The following is a 20966-nucleotide window of genomic DNA, read 5'->3' as shown; positions in this document are numbered from 1 at the left end:
TTAATTTCCGTTCACAATGAGTGTGAGCGAAGTTTCTTCCCTTTTAAACCGAGACAACACATTCTCAGCCACTCTTGACCATAATGGAAAAGTTCCTGTGGAACATTTAGAATATGGGTACATTGAAAAATGCAAGGACGTCAAGCATTTGGAGAAGATCTTGAGAGTGCTAAGGTAAGCACCCACTTTTGATGATTATATGTTATAAGCACTAAGGTTAGTCTCTCTGTATCTAACAACGAATAAAAATAGAAGAAGAATATATATATATGGAAAATGGAATGATGGTAAGCTTTGAAAGTAATAAGCAGGAATCATTTTGTTCCATATTCCTTCAAGGTCTGGAGAAGAGGGAGTGTACCCCCATCTGAACCAGTTCTGTGAGGATCGCTTGAAGAGCCTGGACCCCACAAGTCGAGCCCTGAGAAAGGAGCAACCTGTAGCCACAGCCGCCAGCCTCCCCACAGAGGAATGGAGCCAAATCTGTGAAGATCTACAGGTACTGAAGGACTGAAGAAGACTGGATCATACATGATCTTCCTCAGCCTGATGTCCCTCCAATAGTGCCTTTCATTAAGTGTGTCTTCTTCACAGCGATGGCAGGAAGAATCGAAGGACTTGGAAGCGTCGATGCTAAAACCGTCTATATTTCACGGTATAGGAAATGAAAATGTACCGCCCGTACGAGGCACCGACATTTCTGTTCCCCTCGGCCAGGTGAGGTGCTAGAACAATCTACACATTGTTTCTTCTTGTCGGTCTCTGAACAAATACAGATTCATAAATATACTCTGATTTCTTCTCAGAATCCAGCAAGCAAGGCAAAGAATAAGCCCCCAAAACGAGCTCTTCCTCTCGACTACAAAGATTGGGATAAGTGAGTTATATTGGTTCCTTCAGGAAGGGTGTGTTTCAAAAAAGAGAGGATTCAGTACGGTATCTAATCCAATAGGAGACTTGTTGTGTTCCAAGAGGCACCACGTGTCACAGTAAGATCACTGTGGCTTAATAGATCTGATAAATAGATGATATTATTAGTGTGACCATTTGTCCATTCTATATACCTAAAAGTGCTTCCATTTCTCCAAGGTATGATGTTGACAAAGAATGTGAAATGATTGACGGAGGTGAGTCCAAAAAGGATCCAGCTGCTGTCATCAATTCTGGCCACGTCAAAATCAGAACCAGAGTGGATGTCACAAGTAAAACTCCCCTTACAGAGTCTTCCCACGAATTATTTGATCAACAGCCACATTTTTGGCATCACTTCTGTGTGTGTTTGGTTCGTGACCCTTCTTAAACCTCCTTCCAGCCCTGACTGAGAAGGAGAAGCTCCTCATGGCAAGCCGTGAGAAAGACAAAGGCAACGAGGCGTTCAGGGCCAAAGGCTATGAGGAGGCTGTTGCATACTACACCAGGTCAGAGGCTTTTTATTTGATGTGCTTCCATTCCCACAGGGAGTGGTCAATTGCGATTTGCATAGTACCTCATATTTATACTTTCTATTTATACTTATTTTCTCTTTCTTATTTTCCATTAAAAAAAAAATAGGAAAGACAGGGTTAAGGTCTAGTCCCATTGCAGTTTAAAATGCAAAGTATAAAGCTTGCAGTTCTGGAAGTGGCCAAGTTTATATCTTATCCATTTGTATAAAGTATAACATGTTAAGGTACATGTTATTGGCCTTTTGCCATACGGAACTGTTACGGAGCATTCATTTACTTATATTTAAACATTGTCCATGATATGTAGGAGCCTCTCTATTGTCCCTACGGTGGCCGTGTTCAACAACAGAGCCCAGGCAGAGATCAAACTCCAGCGCTGGCACCGGGCCCTGCAAGACTGCCAGAGAGTCCTGGAGCTAGAGCCCCTCAACCTGAAAGGTGCTTTTGAAAGTTGCCCATTAAATCCCTTGTCATATTGTCATTCCATTCCTGCATGGCAGAGAGATGTTAGAGGTGAAGTGTGTAGGATTTAGTGGCATTTAGCGGTGAGGTTGCAGATTAGAACCAACTGGATATTAAGTCTGTACAACTATAGGTTATAGCTTTCAAGTAAGGTCATTATCCCAAGATAAGATGAGATAAGATAGCTTATGCTCTAGAGCAGTTCTTCAGTTCTGGGCTACTGCAGAAACATGGCGAAACATGGCAACCTGGCATGTAAACAAACAGGTTGGCTAGCATTTTGTATTTGCAGAATAAGTTATAGGATGTGATTTTATTGCTAACATCATTGAAATCCTTATCGATTAGCATTGAGTAATTTACTCAAAGTATATTGCCAGGTCATTTTGAGGTTCAAGCTAGTTGAAATCTTAGGCATAGGAAGCTAGTTTCTAAGGTTTGATGGGCTGTGTGTCTGGTCCCCAGCGTTGCTGCGCCGGGCTACAGTGTTCCAGCACCAGGGCAGCTTGCCCCTGGCGGCAGAAGACCTGAGGGCTGTGCTACGTGTGGAGCCCCACAACACCGCTGCTGCTGTAAGTTCACTTAAGACCATAAAGGCCCACTTATCCGGTCAGTGGGACTGGTTGAATTGCTTTGTAAGAGAATCTTTGTATTGTGTCCAACTGTATGTGTTTTCTCTGTTGGCGTTTGCAGCTTTGTTGTAATCAGTTTTGCGCTCTGCTTTCCTGACTTATTACATTCTTTGGTAATCTTACTTTGTCATGTTGACTTAATTTTTTCTTTCTTTTACTTCCCTACTTTTGTTAAGAAACATCTGACTGAAGTGGACAAGAAAATAAGGGAGGGCCAGCCGGAACTGCCAATCAAAGGCAGGAAAATCCTCATCCAAGACATAGAGGAAGACGAGGAGGAGGCAGAGGAGCATGGTGCGTTTTTTTAATGTCACCTGTGATGTTGAGGGAATTCTTATAGACACCCCTATTCCACCCTGACTAAACATAGCATCCATAGTGTTATTGATTTCCTATTGAAGCCAAACCTTGTTGTTGATACCTAAAGTACTGATGGCTTAGTGTAACAGAGAGACCGGCTGACGCCATCTGCTCCTAACCACGTAACCACTCCTACCTCTGACTTCGACTCCTAACTCTTAATAACTTAAAGGTTCACCAGCCCCACCTTGCCATTACCTCTTCACCAAATTGGCCTCTTGCTAAACTGTTCAACAGGTGGAGACAAGCCTTTTTTTTCTCTGATCCATCCTCTTTTAAGACACATAAACACACACACACAATTACCGACACAATTACTCATATGTCCGCCATCCTTATAAAATCCAATAAGTAAGAAATAAACCACGACAGAGTCTCGTTATGACAAATTATTGTACAAATGCACTTACCAACGGCAAAGGAAATTATTTTCCAATAACATGACACCCCGGAGTCATTTATTCCACTGCGTAATAAACCATCTTTATGTTTTTATAGTTTTTTGGAATGTTTGGAACGTTATTGATCACAGAATCGCTTTTAACAATCCCGTGGTAAAATGTCATATAAAGGTAGGGCATATTTTTGATATATCCCAGTGATATAGCTTATTCTAACTTATTTCGAAGAATTTCCTGCACATTTCTTTTCACCAAAAACATTTTACCAAAGCAAAATAGAAATCTCAACAAATAATTATCTCCTCAAAAAACAGTACTATTGTGTGTTGTATTGCAGCAATTCAGCACTTCCTTACAAGACCGCCAACCGAAGGCTAGGCTAATTGTTCCTAATTGTAAAATGAGTTTGTGTGTGTGTGTAAGTGCATTCATGTGTTTGACACCTTAAAGCGCAACAGACACATAGGGCGTGAAGCCTTCCTGAAGTCTCAAGCCAACATGCATGTACCTACAAGCCCTGATATCACTCTGTATCTACTAATCATATAGTGAATTTAACTGACACACCAGCATGTAGCTTCCTAAAAATCTAAGATGGTGGCTTGTTCTCCAGCAGTGGAAACATATGTGTGACGTATGTGTGTGTTACTCTAACATCAAATCCAGTTAGCGAAGAATACATTTTTATACCGGCGAGTCCCCCGAGTATTTCCCGTATTGACAAGAGAGGAAACCCTCCTTGTGAAATGAAAGTCACATGACGTTTCGTGTTACGTCTCTGAGTGTATGTGTGTGTGAGTGAGTAGTGTGTTCCTCAACCATCCCCCACTCAGTTCTTTCACATGGCTGTGCTTCCTGGAACTCCTCCTTCCAAGCCGCTCTCTGGTGTGGGTGTGTGTGTTTGTGTGTGTGCGTGCCTGTGTGTGTGTGTGTGTGTGTGTGTGTGTGTGTGTGTGTGTGTGTGGTCCAACCCTCCCCCCACTGTGATGTAAGCACAGACTGCATCCTGTGGGTGTGTCTACCCTTCACTAACCCTCCCCCTCTCTCTCTCTCTCTCTCTCTCTCTTTCTCTCTCTCTCTGTCTCTCGCCCTGCCTCCCCCCTCCCCTCTGCCGTCCCTCCCTCTCTCCCTCCCCGCTCTGCTTTCCAGCTCGTCCGGTTGATCCCAGGCAGCCTGTGGGAGGGGTGGACAGCGTTGTTTCTCCCGTCGAGAGGGGAGACATGGGCAACGCTCAGAAGAAGCCGTACGGTGGCGGCCGAGGGGATGGGGCCTCGCCCCACAGCGACGCCAGCAACGGCTCCCACGGACACCACCGCAGAGGCCGCGGTGGCAGCTGGGACAAGCACAAAGCAGCCGCTCACGAATCGCCGGGGCCCGGCAAGGCTGCCAACGGCACGGGGAAGAGAGGCTCCACCGTCTCGGAGCCCGGCGCCGCCAAGGGAGGGAGGCCCGCGGGGGTGGACCTGGACGCCCCCTGCGGTGCCTTGCCCCCCCCTCTGGCCCGGCTGAAGAACGAGGGCAACCTGCTGTTTAAGAACGGACAGTTTTCAGACGCCCTGGGGAAGTACTCGCAAGCCATCGCCGGCTTCACGGAATCAGGTGAGCCACGGCCGGCGTTTGATCGGTGTGTTGGTGTGGTGACGGTGTGGATGCCGGTTGAGTTGTATTGAGCAATGTCATCTGATAGATGGTTGCTAAGAATATCCACTTCCTCATTACTGTAAGCCTCAGCGTCACTGGAATATGACAACAACCTCAGTGCCTCTCTACTATAGGTAGTCCACTAGTGTGATGTCACATGCCGCCAGTGCTGTGTAGGTCTTTCATGAAAACCACAGCTTTACATTTGTTTATTTGACAACAAACAACCCGGAGCATATTCCCTCTTTTAGCCAATACATGTGTTCATCAAAGGTCATGACCTTGCAGTTATTTTGTGATTGCCATAACACAATAACAGTGCAAATAACTATAGAACTGGGATCACATGTTTTCCAGAATAAGGTGTCGATTTTGCTGTGATGCTAACGCAAATGAGTTAAAGGATGAGCCAGGCGCAAATCAGTGATTTGTATCTTGGTGTGAATGTACTGATATGTAGCTGGAAACACAGGGGGATGCGTCACAGCTGTGTCCCTGTACTGTAGCGCACATGTGGTTGTGTGTGTGTGTGTGTGTGTGTGTGTGTGTGTGTGTGTGTGTGTGTGTTTATTTGTAGGTGTGTTTGTGTGTGAGTGTGTGTGTGTGTGTGTGTGTGTGTGTGTGTGTGTGTGTGTGTGTGTGAGGTTATGTGTGTGTGTGTGTGTTTGAGTTAGGTTGCGTGTGTCTGTGTGTGTACAGACAGACGAGCTGTGTGTCTGTCCGACCCAGCTCTAAGCCCCTCAGCCCGGGTCTGCCTGGGTCACATGACTCTGGAAACCACTCACTGTGAAATTGAATCTGCAAGGTGCCACAGCTGTAAATCCTGCAGAGAGGGACACAGTGAGAGTGAGCGAGTGAATGAACGATGCTGTGAGAGAATGAGAGCGAGGGATAGAGAGAGTGATATATCCCATACAAATCCCATCTCTTACCCTCACTCCTTTCGCTAGTTCTAGTGCTCGCTCGTCCCTCCCCTCTCACTTCATTCCAGTCCATTATGTAGCGGGCTTCTCAGTGGACCCTGTCACATCCATTACGCCTCATCATCATAAGTCACTGCTGCTCTGGAAAGAAAAGCTTGAATAGGGAATTAAAAAACGTGAGATTCAAAGCGTCATTGTTTTTTTCCAATGGCCTTTAAAAATGTACAAAGTGTACAAATGCTTTGCATTTATACACATCCTGCCATTGTAGACATTTGCATCCGACCCCAATTCAGCCCTGCATAGTAAGACTACATTCGGCCTGTGGATCAGTGTAATCGTATGGATCTGGTCTAAGCTGATTTAGTCGCTGTTGGGAATCCTGTTGGGCTGTCTGCACCGCCACCACCCCACGTGGACCCCACATGACAAGACACTGTTCACACAGGCTGACTCTGACACACTCACTGTGTGTGCTTGTGCTTGTGTGTGTGTGTGTGTGTGTGTGTGGGCAGGGGCAGAGAAATGGACGCATTAACGTCACTGGATCCCTTTGGCATCACCCATAATCTGATTTGATGTGATAAAGTGTGCCGCTAAAGTGACTGCATAGAGGAAGTCCATCACTGCACAAACAAAGACCACACTTGTCTAGCTGGTAGCAAGCCCTGTTTCAGCTGTACTTCAAATGAGATTAAATTTCTCAACATCTTCTGCCGACCAACGCCTGAGTTTGGTATCAAAAAAACATGTATTAACAAGTTGTACAGAGACTGTCAGGAGGAGAAACTCTAATTGAATGAATGACTTCAGAAGTTGTTGGGCATGTCCTTGTAATGATCCCCTCTTGGCCGATGAAGAATCGCCATTTCGCACCTTTAAACCAGACTTTCTCTGAGCAGACGTCCCTCTGAAATTATGTAACGTTATGTTACGTAACAACACAGTTTATCTGAACACATAGTTCTTCTCCTCTCCGTTGACAGCACATCAGTAAAAGTATGTTGGCAGATAGGTTACGGTTAATTTCAAAGAAAGATTTAATGCTCAAATACTTCAATCTCAGGTCTAATCCTGTACAATTCAAGTCACCAGTTATGAGCTATCTCTACATCTGCTGCAGAAGGAAGTTAGACGGCAGATATGGCCTTTTCTGGTGACGTAATGGGGAATGTGATGATAACGCATGTGCAATTCAATAGCAAGGAAGCTTTAAAAGACCCCAAGGTCCAAGGAGAAGGCTGCTCATTTTAACAAACCTCAAATGCATTAAACTAGACCAAAGGACAAATGTGGGGGGTAAACACACACACACACTCTCCCATACACTCTCGCAAGAACACACACAGACACACAGCCACACATACACCCACACACAATACTTAGCAAGTTAATCACAATGAAGCAACTTGTTTAAACATGCAGGGCTTGTCAGACTGCAGCCCTCGGGTCATTGAGATGACGTCACACATCTATCTAGAGTAAAACTCCAGCACGTTCCTTGTGGGTGGTAACGCTTCTGTTTTGTTCTTGTTGTTGTTGTGGCTGTTGACAGGAATCGACAGTCCGGAGGATCTTTGTATATTGTACTCCAACCGGGCAGCCTGCTACCTGAAGGATGGCAACAGTCAAGAATGCATACAGGACTGCAGCAAGTAAGACGCTACAGCTAACAGTCAAGAATGCATACAGGACTACAGCCAGTACAAGAGTGTACAGCTAACAGTCAAGAATGCAGATAGGACTGCAGCAAGTGAGAGTGAACAGCTAAAAGTCAAGAATGCATACAGGACTGCAGCAAGTGAGAATGTACAGCTAACAGCAACTTCCCCAACGTGGGCTCACCTTAGCATGCATCATCTCAGTTGGTTACCTTTTCATTGTAAAGAAGGTTTCATCCTAAAGCAAGGCGAACAACCTCACAATGCTATGATAATGAAAGCATGTGCATATGACGCATAGAATCTTGCATTGACTTCAACTCCTGTGTTCAAAGATTTTTTAGTTTTAGAGAGAACACAATCCTAATGTTAACTGGATGTATGAATCTAAAAAATGTGTGGGATGATGTCAAGCTTTTTTTTTATCTATGGGGACTTTATATACTGCTGGATGCTTGTTTATGCTGTTTAATCTCCATTAGGATCTTTACCACGCTGAGAGATGACAGTACCATTAGAACCTTCTGACCTTTGTAGTGTTGTGGACACTCACCAATAGTTACACTGTGGATTGAATCCTCAGAATAACCCTACGGATTAGCTAATGGGACACACAGGCGCACACACACACACTCACACATACACACACACACAAACACACACACACACACACACAAGCACATACACACACATAGGCACACACTCACACATACTCTCCCACCAGTGTCATCTTTACTGGCCGTACTACAACCTTTGCGACAGGGTGGGTTGGGGGTTGAGGGCCTGACTCCAACCTGTCCCCCATCTGACTGTCGGTCTAATCCCACCTACAGAGCCCTGGAGCTGCACCCCTTCTCCCTCAAGCCCCTCCTGCGGCGGGCCACGGCCTACGACTCCATGGAGCGCTACAGGCAGGCCTACGCCGACTACAAGACCGTCCTGCAGGTGGACAACAGCGTGCAGGCAGCGCATGACAGCGTTAACAGGTAGGAGCTGTCTGCCTGTCTGTCTTTCTGGTTGGTTGTCTGTTTGTGTTTCAGTCAGTCTGTGTGTCTGTCAGTCTGTCTGGCTGGATTTGTGTGTCTGTCAGTCTGTGTGTCTGTCTGACTGTGTGTCTGCCTGGCTGGCTGTCTGGCCAGCTGGCTCAGTGTGTCTGTCTGGCTGGCTGCGTGTCTGTCTATGTACCTGGCTGACTATCTTGTTTCTGTCTGTATGACAGTCTCTCTTTCTATCTATCTATCTATCTATCTATCTATCTATCTATCTATCTATCTATCTATCTATCTATCTATCTATCTATCTATCTATCTATCTATCTATCTATCTATCTATCTATCTATCACTCTCTTTCTATTGTGACACTTGCCACTTTGGTCTTGCTACTCTGAAAAATAGGAATAAATTAGTGTTGTGTTATTCGATAAAATAGAGAGAGAGAGAGAGAGAGAAGGAGAGAGAGAGAGGAAGGGAGTGAAAGAGAGAGGAATAGAAGGGGAGAGAGAGATGTCCCATGGGCATCAGAGAGAGGGTTATTAAATGAATGAGGGGACTTTAGTTCACTCAACTGTATCTGAGCCACAACCCCGCCCACATTTTATCTAATTAGTGGTTGGAGCAGATTTAGACCGTGATGACAAGCCACTCTCGTCACCGGGTATTTATGGCCACCAGGCTGAGTTTTACGTAACAAGGAGCCTCACCTGTAAATCTCGTGCCCTCAGCGTCCAGGGGAGAGTCATACACACACACACACACGCAAACATACACAGACGTCACTAATGTATTCCATTTCACATACCGTATTTCCATACATGCAAAGGTCCTACATTAGGCTTTTAAACACACGCACTTAAACAAAGAGACCCCACACATTGATCAACACTTAAAAACTAAAACAAATACAGAAAAAATAAGTGTAATAAATATATCAATAATACAATATATATTTATATATGTATATGTTTGAATGCATTATTGTCAATATATAATCAAAATAGAGGGTCACACCATTCCATTCCATATAATGTATTATACACAGCAATAGTATGACTACAGATATATTTAGATGTGAGGCAAATGAAAAATGGTCTGATTAATTATTACTTCAGTCCATCAATGCTGGAATACCACGGAGGAGGCTGCGTTTAACTTCTAATATGCTACAGCATTATTAAATCTGAGTTAAATAGCCCTCAATGTTGATGTTCAGAGAACCGATACAGTGTCTATTAATAGGTCCTCATCGCAATACTGTACTCATTATCATGATTTATTCATGTTTCTTAGTATGCGTGATCCGTATCCTCTGTCCTTGTGCTTCTATGCCTCGATTGATGCAAGTGAGTGAGTGAACACATGAATAAGCTGGTCTGCTGTAACGATGTGTGTATGAGTTCATCCCTAACGATATGGAACATGGATATGAGTTAACCGTTTATTTATTTTATGAAAGTAATTATTGCCGGGGTTTCAACCACTGCCAGACCTGTAATTTCCTTATTTGAATACAAACCGTTGCATATCTTATTTGTGTCAATCTAATGAGAGCGTGCTAGCTGACCCTTGGCTCCTGTCCCGGCCCAGGATCACCAGGCTCCTGATAGAGCAGGACGGGCCCGAGTGGAGGGAGAAGCTCCCTGACATTCCCCTGGTTCCCATGTCGGCCCAGCAGCACCGCAGGGAGGAGGCCCCCACCCCGGAGGTCCTGCAGGCCCGCGCTGAGAAGGCTGCCCAGGACACAGGTGCAGTGGACATGACTATGTTATTGAAGGGGATTTACTGTGATCATGACCCCCACCCCCCAGTGACTCTGACTGCTTCTGCAGGTTAAGGGTCTGTAATGATTGACTTTGAGAGGTGCATGTGTCCCACGACTATGTTTGTTGTCGGACATCTTATCCCAACAAGTACTATGGCCAGTAGGCTAGGCCCCACACCAGTAGGCTAGGCCCCACACCAGTAGGCTAGGCCCCACACAAGTAAGCTAGGCCGCACACCAGTAGCCGAGGCCCCAATCCAGTAGCCTAGATTCTACACCAGTAGCCTAGATTCTACACCAGTAGCCTAGGTTTTACACCAGTAGCCGAGGCCCTACATTTTATTTGACCAAGATCTTCTTCAACAGTTGCCCTTCGGCTGAATTCTACATGTCCATATAGTATGGAACTGTATCTGATACATACGCTGACAGAATGACAACGTCGCTGCTCACCTTTTTTTCGGCTCTGCTGTAGGGATGTGAATAACTCAAATTTTTCATGGTTGAATAATCAGTGGGTGGTATGAACGGATAATCGATTATTTGATGTGTGCAGACATTCACAAACGCAGCCACGGATCACCGGCAAGAAATCACTTAATATCTTAAACGCAAAAAAACAACTACCTGCTAAGTAGTTCCAGTCAAATTGTCTGTTGTGAAAAATGCATTAAACTGTAATCAGAAAACGTGGTTATATGCTATAGACCCTAAAGTATCTGTGGTATAAAGGCTGAGACGAATTTCAAATTATAAATATGTACACTTTATGTTGAAAGTATAGACCGTTGCGAATCCCATTGAATCGAATACCGCAGTGATTCGGTCTTCAAAACGAGAGCTGGTAAATTGTGAAAAATGAATTAAACTGCAATCAGACAACGTGGTTATATGCTATTGACTCTAGAGTATCTGTTGTATAAAGGCTGGGACGAATTTCGAATTATAATATTTACAATGCATAACGTTAGCTCTCTGACTCATAGCTCAGCGGACTAGATGCCTCCCGTTGCCAAGTCGTAGCTAAGGTCCGTCCTATTTACTGGAGTAGTGAACAACGTTTCTGTTGCATAAGAACCTTACGGGAAGGTAAGGATTGTTCCAGGTATTAGTCAAACCCTCAGGCGTTACCAGGGAAACAAAGTTATGGCTTGTGAAAAACTTTATATTTGGATGGGAAAAAATGTGAACGGTCCAAATGTTCAAAAAAACGATTTTGACCCTCGGGAACGAATAATCAAATATTCTGTCCCATCCCTACTCCGCTGGCATCTGTCCCCCTCACTGCTTCTCGCTCTCTGTCCCTCACTCAACCACACACTCACTACACAACTCATTAGACACTGGCCTATTCCCCTCTGCAGGTGGGTCAACATTTGGTCTGGGTTTGGGTTTGGTTTGCTGTCCCGTCTCTAGGCCTTAAACAATTTGCCGAAATGAACAATACTATATTGTTACGTATCCTTTTTAATTTATAGTGGGTATCCGAAAATATGCAGGTATGCGGCGTATACCTGCTTATCATGTGTTGCTATCCGCCAACCTCTCTCTCTCTCTCACATACACATGCTTGTGTATGCAGAGGGTGTTGCTGTGTGAAAGCGCTTGCCCTCCATAGTAAGGAAGAGCAACAGGAAGGCTCACTGCGTCTCTCTGACCACCACCAGCATGTTCTCCCTGCGGCCCATGCGTGTCTGATCTATCACAAAAGCAGTGTGTGTGTCCTTAGAACACAGAACAGCAGGGATAGGCCGGATCCCGCCTCGCCTCGTAAGGCACAAATCACCGCCCCAAACGGAAGAAACAACCTTCAGGGCTTATTCATTGCCACTGCGGCACAAATTTCGGCAAGGCACTCACACACACACACACACACACACACACACACACACACACACACACACACACACACACACAAACACTCTGAGGAGGAGGAGGTGTAAAAGTCCTAATGCTTAAAAGGGCGGACCTTAACCATCACCTTCTCCTTCCTCCTCCTCCTCCTCCTCTTCCTCATCCTCTTCCTCCCTTTCATCCTCTTGCTGCTCCTCCTCATCTTCCCCTTCCTCATCCTCTTGCTCTTCCTCCTCATCTTCCCCTTCCTCCTCCTCCTCTTCCCGTTCCTCCTCCTCCTCATCTTCCCCTCCCTCCTCCTCCCCTTCTCTTCCTCCTCTTCTTCCTCCCTTTCCTCATCCTCTTGCTGCTCCTCCTCATCTTCCCCTTCCTCATCCTCTTGCTCTTCCTCCTCATCTTCCCCTTCCTCCTCCTCCTCCTCTTCCCCTTCCTCCTCTTCTTCCTCTTCCTCCTCCTCCTGCAGCCTCAGGTCTGTCTCACTGCTGCAGTGCAGCTGCTATTTTTAAAGCCTGGACTATTAGAAGAACTACCGGGTGGTGTGTGTGTGGGGGGTGGGAGGGGGGGGTTGAAGGAGGAGGAGAAGGAGGGCTGCTCAGCGTCCGCTCTACCCGGGAAAATGCAGATCCAGCAGGAATCGATCAGCAGGCGTCACTCCTCAGCCTGAATGATGGCTGGCTGGACCTTTAGCTGCAAGCTCCCTCGGGCCTCATGTTCACCACAGGGTGCCTCCCTCAGCACTGCAGCAGAGCAGCAGCAGGCAGATCGATTCCAGAGCTCTCCCCATTGTCAATGTGAATGCTCGTTTACCGTGTCGTAGCTTATTATTCCCGCTACGCGCATGGTACTATAACTGCAGCCTCTAAGATCTTAAAACATGGCATGTGTAAAAGCGACGCTGATGAATTGGAATGAAGAGGCACCTCCACTGTGTAACTCTGTGTCCTGCGTGTCGTTACAGCGAGGCGGTCGGAGCTGCGCTTCACGGCTCTGAAGCAGGAGGGGAATGAGTTCGTAAAGAAGGGCCAGTTCCAGGACGCGCTGGGGAAATACACAGAATGCCTTAAACTGAAGCCTGAGGAATGTACCGTCTACACTAACCGGTCAGTGTTCCTTCACGCATGATGTACACACGCATACATACGTACATACATACGTACATACATGTACACACACAAACACTGCAGGTACAGATATACACTCTCACACACACACACACACACACACACACACACACACAAACACTCCTCTGTCACTCACACACACAGACACACTCTCTCAAACTCACATTGCCCGATTGCTTTGCCTCCAGTATGGCTGCTAGCCGCTTTCCTCGAGAACCGCTCATCCAAACAACCTTACCCTGACACTGCACTTCCTTGGGTCCTACGCAATACACCATACAAAGTGTGAAGTCGATCGGATGAACGGTTGTCCAGAAAGTTCCTCCAACATTCATCATACATACATACAGAGACTCCTCTAATTATAGTTGGGATGCATTACAATCAGGGGTCATTAATCAATGAGTTCAGCACAGATCATGTGCAACGCATGTACTCATTAAAACAGATCGTAGGATACATATAGAGAGGAACATAAGAGTCATTGTAGGGACTCCGTGAGTCATCAGCCGCCCAGGGCTCTCAGATTCCACCCATGACGCGAACGATGCCGGGGTCAAATTAGTGAGCATTGTTGGCATGGTGTAACCCGGTGGCTGCAGTCCAGGGAGCAGCTGCTGGTCTGCGTCCCCCTCTAATCCCCCCCTACTCCCACCTGCCCATACGCACAGAGATAAGTCTCTTTCTGTCATGTCTGTCGTCCATCTACTGCTTCTGACCACCCGCATTGTCAGTTCCCTGTGTTCCCGCTTCTCTTCATGTGAGCCCTCTGATTGTTCACCACTTGGCAGGGAAAGGGAAACACCGCAACGCCGACGTGATTCATTCTCCCCCTATTGTATGTGTGTTGTTTTTTCCTGTGTGTGTGTGTGTGCATGTGCGTGCGTGTTTGTGTGGGTGTGTCTGTGCATGTGTGTCTGTGTGTGTGCGTATGTGGGTGTGTCTGTGCATGTGTGTGTGTGTGTGTGTGTGTGTGTGTGTGTGTGTGTGTGTGTGTGCGTGTGTGTGCGTGTGTGTGCATGCTTGCGTGTGCATGTACGTATGTGTGTGTGGATGTGTTTCTGTGCTGTTGATGTGGAGGTTGTACAGAGCGGCTGAGAGAGCTTGCGTTCATAAATACACTGACTTTGCACCATGCAAAGTCAGCTCCCATCCGACCGGTAATCCTTGTGAGCCAACAGACATAGACAATAAATGAACATATCGTACAAGTCGATAAGGCAGCCTTGACTAATGATTTACCTTACCTGTCATCTCAATGATAAAAGCGTGTTCATTTTTTATATTACATTGTGAAAAAGAAGTGCACAGCCTACTGTTGGACCTTTACCTGTATGTAAACGCATTATGTGAATGGAATACATTAGTGACAGTTGTGTGTGTTTGTGTCCAGGGCACTGTGCTACCTGAAGGTGGAAAAGTTTGCTGAAGCCAAGCAGGACTGTGACGCCGCACTCGGCTTGGAGCCGACCAATAAGAAAGCCTTCTACAGACGAGCTCTGGCCAACAAGGGCCTAAAGGTGAGTATCCCTGAACAGACAGGACCACAACACACACGCACGCACGCACGCACACACGCACGCACGCACACACGCACACACACACACACACACACACACACATTCAATACATTCTCGTCTAGGCAGATCGGGCACGGGATGAAGTCAAGCATTAGAATATGGCGTGCACTTCAAATGAAATAGCAAAATAGATAGAAAGATCCACGTGTCTCTTTATTCACCCCATGGGGATAAAGAGGCCTTTATATTGTTCTTTCCTTGCTCATGCAAAGTCTGCCATGTATCGGGTCACATGTTAGTTTGTGAATATATGATCCTTCATGTAAGATATTTCAGAGCGGTTGCACAGATAGCGCAACGAGGAACGTGAATGCAGGCGGGGTGCAATATTTCAGCGTTGTCATTCCCTGTAAAGATGTGGTGAATCCGCCCCATTCCTTCGTCCGCACTTTATAGCGAGCTGTTAAACTACTGCAGCTCCACTGCAGCGAGTCCCATTCCACCACATCTGTTTTGGCCTCCTATTACCCCGCCTTCTTCCCCCAGCTCAGAGAAGCTGGCGGCTGTGTGTTGTAGTGGTGTGTTCGAGATGCCTCGTACACCAACCGCACGAGTTGCTCTTGTGACATAATTTCCAGGTTTGTAGCACGTAGGGCTTCCAGCCCTGCCCCTGAGATCAGATAACCTAACAACCTCTTTAAACATGTATGACTCCGTCTGGGCCCACTCCCAGGACTACCCGGCGAGCAGCTCGGACCTGCAGGAAGTGCTCCAGCAGGACCCAGGCGTACAGGAAGCTGAGAAGGAGCTGGAGGAAGTGACCGCGTTGCTCCGCCAGAGCCTGGCTAGCGGCGCCTCGCCCAGGAAGAAGGTTCCCATCACAGAGGTACACACACTTGCACAAGCATGGACACGCACGTACATGGACAGGCACACAGACACAGACACGCCCCTGCGCGCACACACAATGCCACGCCACACACACACATGCACACATACAGACAATTATTTTGTCCAAAGTCCAATAACTATATCCTTAAAATAGATTCCTAAACAGCTCAACCAAAAATATATTGGGTAAAGCCCAGAGAAATGAATAGCCTCATTCCATTGCCCGATTTCACCCACTTTTCCTTCTAGGACTAAGTAGATGCTATCAGGACTAAGTAGATGCTATCAGGACTAAGTAGGTGCTATTAGGGGCAGTTTTCGTGCTTTTTGGTCTATGCATTGTTCTGCAAATGTCGAGAGAAGATTCTAAATATCACAGTCGGCTAAAGTAAACAAGACTCACACCAAGTACATAAAAGCAACGGCTCTATTCTTAAAAGAAAGATTAAGTCCCGTAGACGCTCTGTATCCAAGCGATAGACCGAAGACTGGATCATCTTACTAAATACCCTCATTGACTCAGTGTAAGCCCTAATCTAAGAGCTCATGTTGTCTACACCACACAGACGCATTTACCCACGGCTCACATAGGTGGAACATAACCCGTCCAGCTTCTGCCAACCAGTTCCCATGGTGATCATTAAACCGAAAACAACCCAACTCGACTTCATTTCAGACCAGCTTTTATACAATCATGCAGCCCAAAGTGCTTCACAATGAAAAATTAAAACAACACAGATGGGACAAAAATTATGTAAATAAAAGAATAAATAAACAACAGCGATGAAAATATAATAAACCATGATAGAATTGCTATAACATTACTCTGGGTTTAAAGGCAGATAAGAGAGATCATTTCCTTTTGAAACACAGCGCGCTGGCCGTCCTAACATATCCCCCCAGACAGTAAACCCAGACCCGCTGTGCCCCCCAGGTGGACGGGGACCAGGACAGGAGCACGGCGGACTCCGCCCCACGGCCCCAGGAGGGCGGGGCCATCAACATGCAGCCGGCCGACGCCTACGAGTTCGGACAGTCCCTGAACGCGGCGCGTTCCCGCGGCGATGCGGCCGCCTGTGCCGACCTGCTGTCCTCGGTCGACCCGGAGCGGCTGCCCCGGTTGCTTAGCAACCAGCTGGACGGGCACGTGATGGGCTTCGTGTTGGAGGCCCTGGACGAACACTTGCTGGCCAGGGACCCCGGCCGGGTGTACCGGCTCCTGCAGAGCCTGCACATCGCCGAGCGCTTCGCGGTGAGGCGCCACTCGCTTTTATTGTGTTAATGCGTTACAGTCACTGATCCAGAGCGGCATCATTCACCTTAGAAGAATTTGCATGGTCACGTTTTATTTGCTCTGGCAGACAGGCTGACCCCCGTCACGTTCAGACAGACAGATTTCCTGCAGACCAGCCCCTGGTCACAACCGTTTATCTACCACGGGGCAGGGTTTGATATGATGACAGTACAGAGGAGCACCGTTGAGGCATTTTCATAAACAACCAAGATGGCTGCCGCTGATGTAACACACATTTCGTTGTTCTGATTTGTTGAAGGTCTATCCAATTGCCCCCAAAGGTATCTAGGTTCCCGTACACATTTGCAAATTGGTCTGGCGATGTCTGGCTTTTGCAAATGTCATTGCTATCACACCACTCCTGTAATTAACCTGTGTCTGTTAAAGATGTTTGGTCAAAGCATCTCCCTCACAGGCATGATTTACACACACAATGTCCCTTTGTCCCATTGTTCATTTTAAACACGGACATTCAGTATGCTTTCACGATAGGGTTACGTTTTTTGATGTTCCATGTCCACCACATTGTCTCCAAACCGTAAGCCCTGGTGAGGATGCTGCATTCAGCAGTGTCTCGTAGAGTCACTTTCTCACAAGCAGATCAGTAATACGACACCCAGTCACCCACGACACCTCAACACTAGAGGGAAGGATCTAGCCGCATAATCAGCAGTTGCTACATACTCTACAGTTCATTGTCACTAGAACCGGCCCTGATGTGCATTGATCCCCACCTGGCTCGCATAAAGCAGGCAAGACAACTGACAAAGCTGAATCCTGCATCAAATGCCCCAAGAGTGTTAAAAGACTCTTCTCACCTCCATTCTAGCCCTGGATAGTTGCTGTTTGGCCGCATTCCCCTGGGTCGTTTACTTTCACATATACATGTCAATGTAGTTTACATAGACATGCAGTTAGTTGACTGGAATCCAGACGACCCTGTTGGAGTAGTCACTACCGTCTTTGTGGCAGTCCAGTTTGACCTGACTGCATTATCATGGCTGCCATACCTGCATTGAGAATGTTTGGTTGTTTAATGTATTCAAAAGCACCACCCTTCTCGTCTGACCAACTCCTCTCTACCCCTGTCTCTCTCTCTGTCCCCCTTTCTCTCTCTCTCCCCCTCCATCCACTTGGCTCCCTCTACTCCTCCATGTCTCCCCCTCTCTCTCTCTCGTCCTCCGTGTGTCCCCCTCTCTCTCTCTCCTCCTCCTACGTGCAGGTGGTGCTGATGCTGCTGGAGACGGCCGAGCGGCGGCGCGTGACGCAGCTGTTTGAGCACCTGTCCGCCGCGCAGAGCGACGACTTCACAAAGGACGACGTGCAGAACCTGGCAAACAAATACATCATCTGAGCCACCTGGCCCCTCCTACCTATCCTCCTCTACCCAGCCTCTCCCACCTACCCTCTCCCACCTAGCCTCTCCCACCTAGCCTCTCCCACCTAGCCTCTCTTATCTAGCCTCCCTGACCGGCCGCTCCTATTAAGCCTCTCCTTCGTAGCCTCTCTTTCCCCTGCATGAGCTCTGCCTCCAACATTTAACTACGGATCTATGCAAAAAAAACAAAAAAGAAACAAGGGCACAAAGTGAACCACCAGAGAGGGGGGGGGGGGGAAAGTCAAATACTAGTGGAACAAAGGCTGGTTCAAGACAGGGGTGCCACAGCTGTTGCCACGGAGATGCATCTTTGCTTTATCTGTATTGTGGGGGGGATCTGCTAACAATATGTTCCAGTAAGCAATGAAAGGATATATATATATTTTATTTTCTTATTTCCGCCACAAAACTTTTTGTTCTTCAGATATTATTTTGTTCTGTCCGCCGAACCGCTTGTTGCAAACACTGGGTCTGACCCGCACAGGGACGTAGCAGCGTCTAGCGTGCTAGGCTATTGTTATTATTATTATTATTATTATTATTATTAATAACTAATACCTAAAGGGTGACCTGCAGAGAGATGGCTCTGGGCACGTTTCCTCAAGAGCTCGCTCCACCAAACCTGGCTCCTTCTCGCTGAGACTTTACCTGAGGTTTTGAGTGGAGACGTTCGACACCGGACCAGATCGGTCCACCACAGAGTGGTCTTGGGGACCTGACTGCTCCACAACAGAGTGGGCGTGGGGACCTGACTGCTCCACTGTTCTCGGGTTGGGGACTACGGCCCCGAGACCACCCTGTTGTTGCTTATAGGACGGTACGCATGCTGAATATTAAGGGCGGGCGAGTCTACGGCATACATTGGAGGGAGAGAGCCACGTTGGATCATCCATGTTTCTCTATGCATACACAACCTTCAAAGATAGAACATGGCTTTGCACTGCTATCTCGGATGCACTACTTAGGTGTGAACTCATGCGGTCAATGATTAAGGTTGAAACGAGTATCATTTTTGTATATATATATATATATATATATATATAAATTAATTAGCATAAAATCCGGGTGAAGTCAAACATCAAATCAATTTAGGTTCAAACTATCTAGAAATGATTTCTTACACATAAGGAAATTAAGTGAGGCCCCATATTAGTGCAGGGAATACGAGCCGTTAGCCTGCTGGTCCACACCTAGTAGCGCATGCTAGCCTCCCGCTGTACTGTAGGCGCCAGCACAGCGCTCCAGTCGGCATGCTGGAACTGGCCAGATGAGGCATCTTCTTGAGATGTGTGCCTTCAGATGTCAATTGAGGGGTTGGAAATTGGATATCTCTTTTTCTTTTTGTGTGGGTGTGTAGTTCAGATTATGTTAACATGTGTACAGTTAAATAGTTCTGCAGCTTAAACGGCAGGGATCCATGTGCACTATCATTACGCCATCGTTCAGCCGGGTTTAATTTTAACGGGGAGGTTTGGTGGAGGTGGGTGGTCAGGCTTCACGTTAAGGGTTCTTTGGACAAACTTTTTATTTAATGAAAACATGCTAATCCATCATATGGCCATAACATAAATGGCTTATTCGACATTATTGAAGTTTGGCTACCATTTTTGTTTACTGTAGTTTTCTATCCACACGAATGTACTGTGGTCAAGGAGAGGAACTGAGCTATGAGGCAGAGAAAGTAATAACCTGTACATGTTATACAGCTCTCTATGAGGCAGAGCAGTAATCAGCTGTACATGTTAAAAAGCTCTTAATGAAGCAGACAATGATCACCTGTACATGTTATACAACTCACAGGCTGGCAGGACATGTTTATTAGTGCTGTTAAAAAAATAAGTTATTTTGGAGAGCATTCAAATTGTTATTTTGCAATAAACAGGCAAAGATAAACTTATTTCTCTATTATAGATGTAAATTTTTTTGTGAATATCTAATAAATATTATGTTATGGAAAAGTGACATATTGAATAATAAAACATGAACAAGAATTTGAGCTCACGTTTCCTTCTTGTGGGTCGGGCTTTGGGGAATTAGGACCAAAACACACATTTCATACAATTTGTTTTTAATTTTTCCCCAGATATGCATCAACACGCATATTGTAAAGCAAATTAGCGAACCAATATACAAATACCTTATGCCGTTATGCACAAATCACAAATAATATCTGGCACTAGTGTTATGATTAGGAGGAAGACAAACAACCAGGAAGTAGACACTCTGAACTATGCTTTTAAACGGGCAGGACCCACCAAACCAAACCTTGGGTCAGAATACTGGTAGATATGCCCTCAAATATCTGGTGATGGACGAACTCAGGCAAACTAGTGATCTGAAATGTTTTAACTGTTTAACTGCATTGAACACTCAGTCCAGCCAACACATGTTGGGAGTTCTGGTCCGTGCAGCAGCACCGATTGATTAGGTGATCTGGATTAACCGAGCAAAACAACAGAGGGGATGAGAAAACGTAAAACATCAAACCCCCACAAACACGCACAACTTTTCAATTTAGTGTGCATCTCAGGTTATGAATGGAAGGAAACAACAGTTAACAGTGCAGGTGCCGTGGGCCTTTTGGTGGCCTTGTTTATTTGCGTAGCATTTTGTAAAGCATGTACA

At 46.3% G+C, this 20966-nt stretch overlaps 1 protein-coding gene across 1 annotated transcript; it reads left to right on the top strand.

The window, feature by feature from the left end:
• Positions 1–16: 16 nt before the first annotated feature.
• On the top strand, positions 17–20330 carry LOC307080067 (sperm-associated antigen 1-like; the record flags this gene model as incomplete). The annotated part of the gene is made up of 18 exons (XM_079742646.1): positions 17–174; positions 340–499; positions 595–717; positions 807–877; positions 1090–1202; positions 1313–1418; positions 1753–1883; positions 2373–2479; positions 2716–2833; positions 4450–4899; positions 7420–7519; positions 8359–8511; positions 10109–10266; positions 13096–13237; positions 14652–14778; positions 15512–15664; positions 16604–16921; positions 18186–20330. 18 exons carry the CDS (start codon positions 17–19, stop codon positions 18315–18317), a joined length of 2820 nt encoding a protein of 939 aa, XP_079598772.1. The 3' UTR covers positions 18318–20330.
• Positions 20331–20966: the final 636 nt, after the last annotated feature.

The sequence above is a fragment of the Pollachius pollachius genome (assembly GCF_949987615.1).
Source record: "Pollachius pollachius genome assembly, chromosome: 1".
Lineage (NCBI taxonomy): Eukaryota > Metazoa > Chordata > Actinopteri > Gadiformes > Gadidae > Pollachius > Pollachius pollachius.
This window is presented reverse-complemented; position numbering and strand designations above follow the sequence as displayed.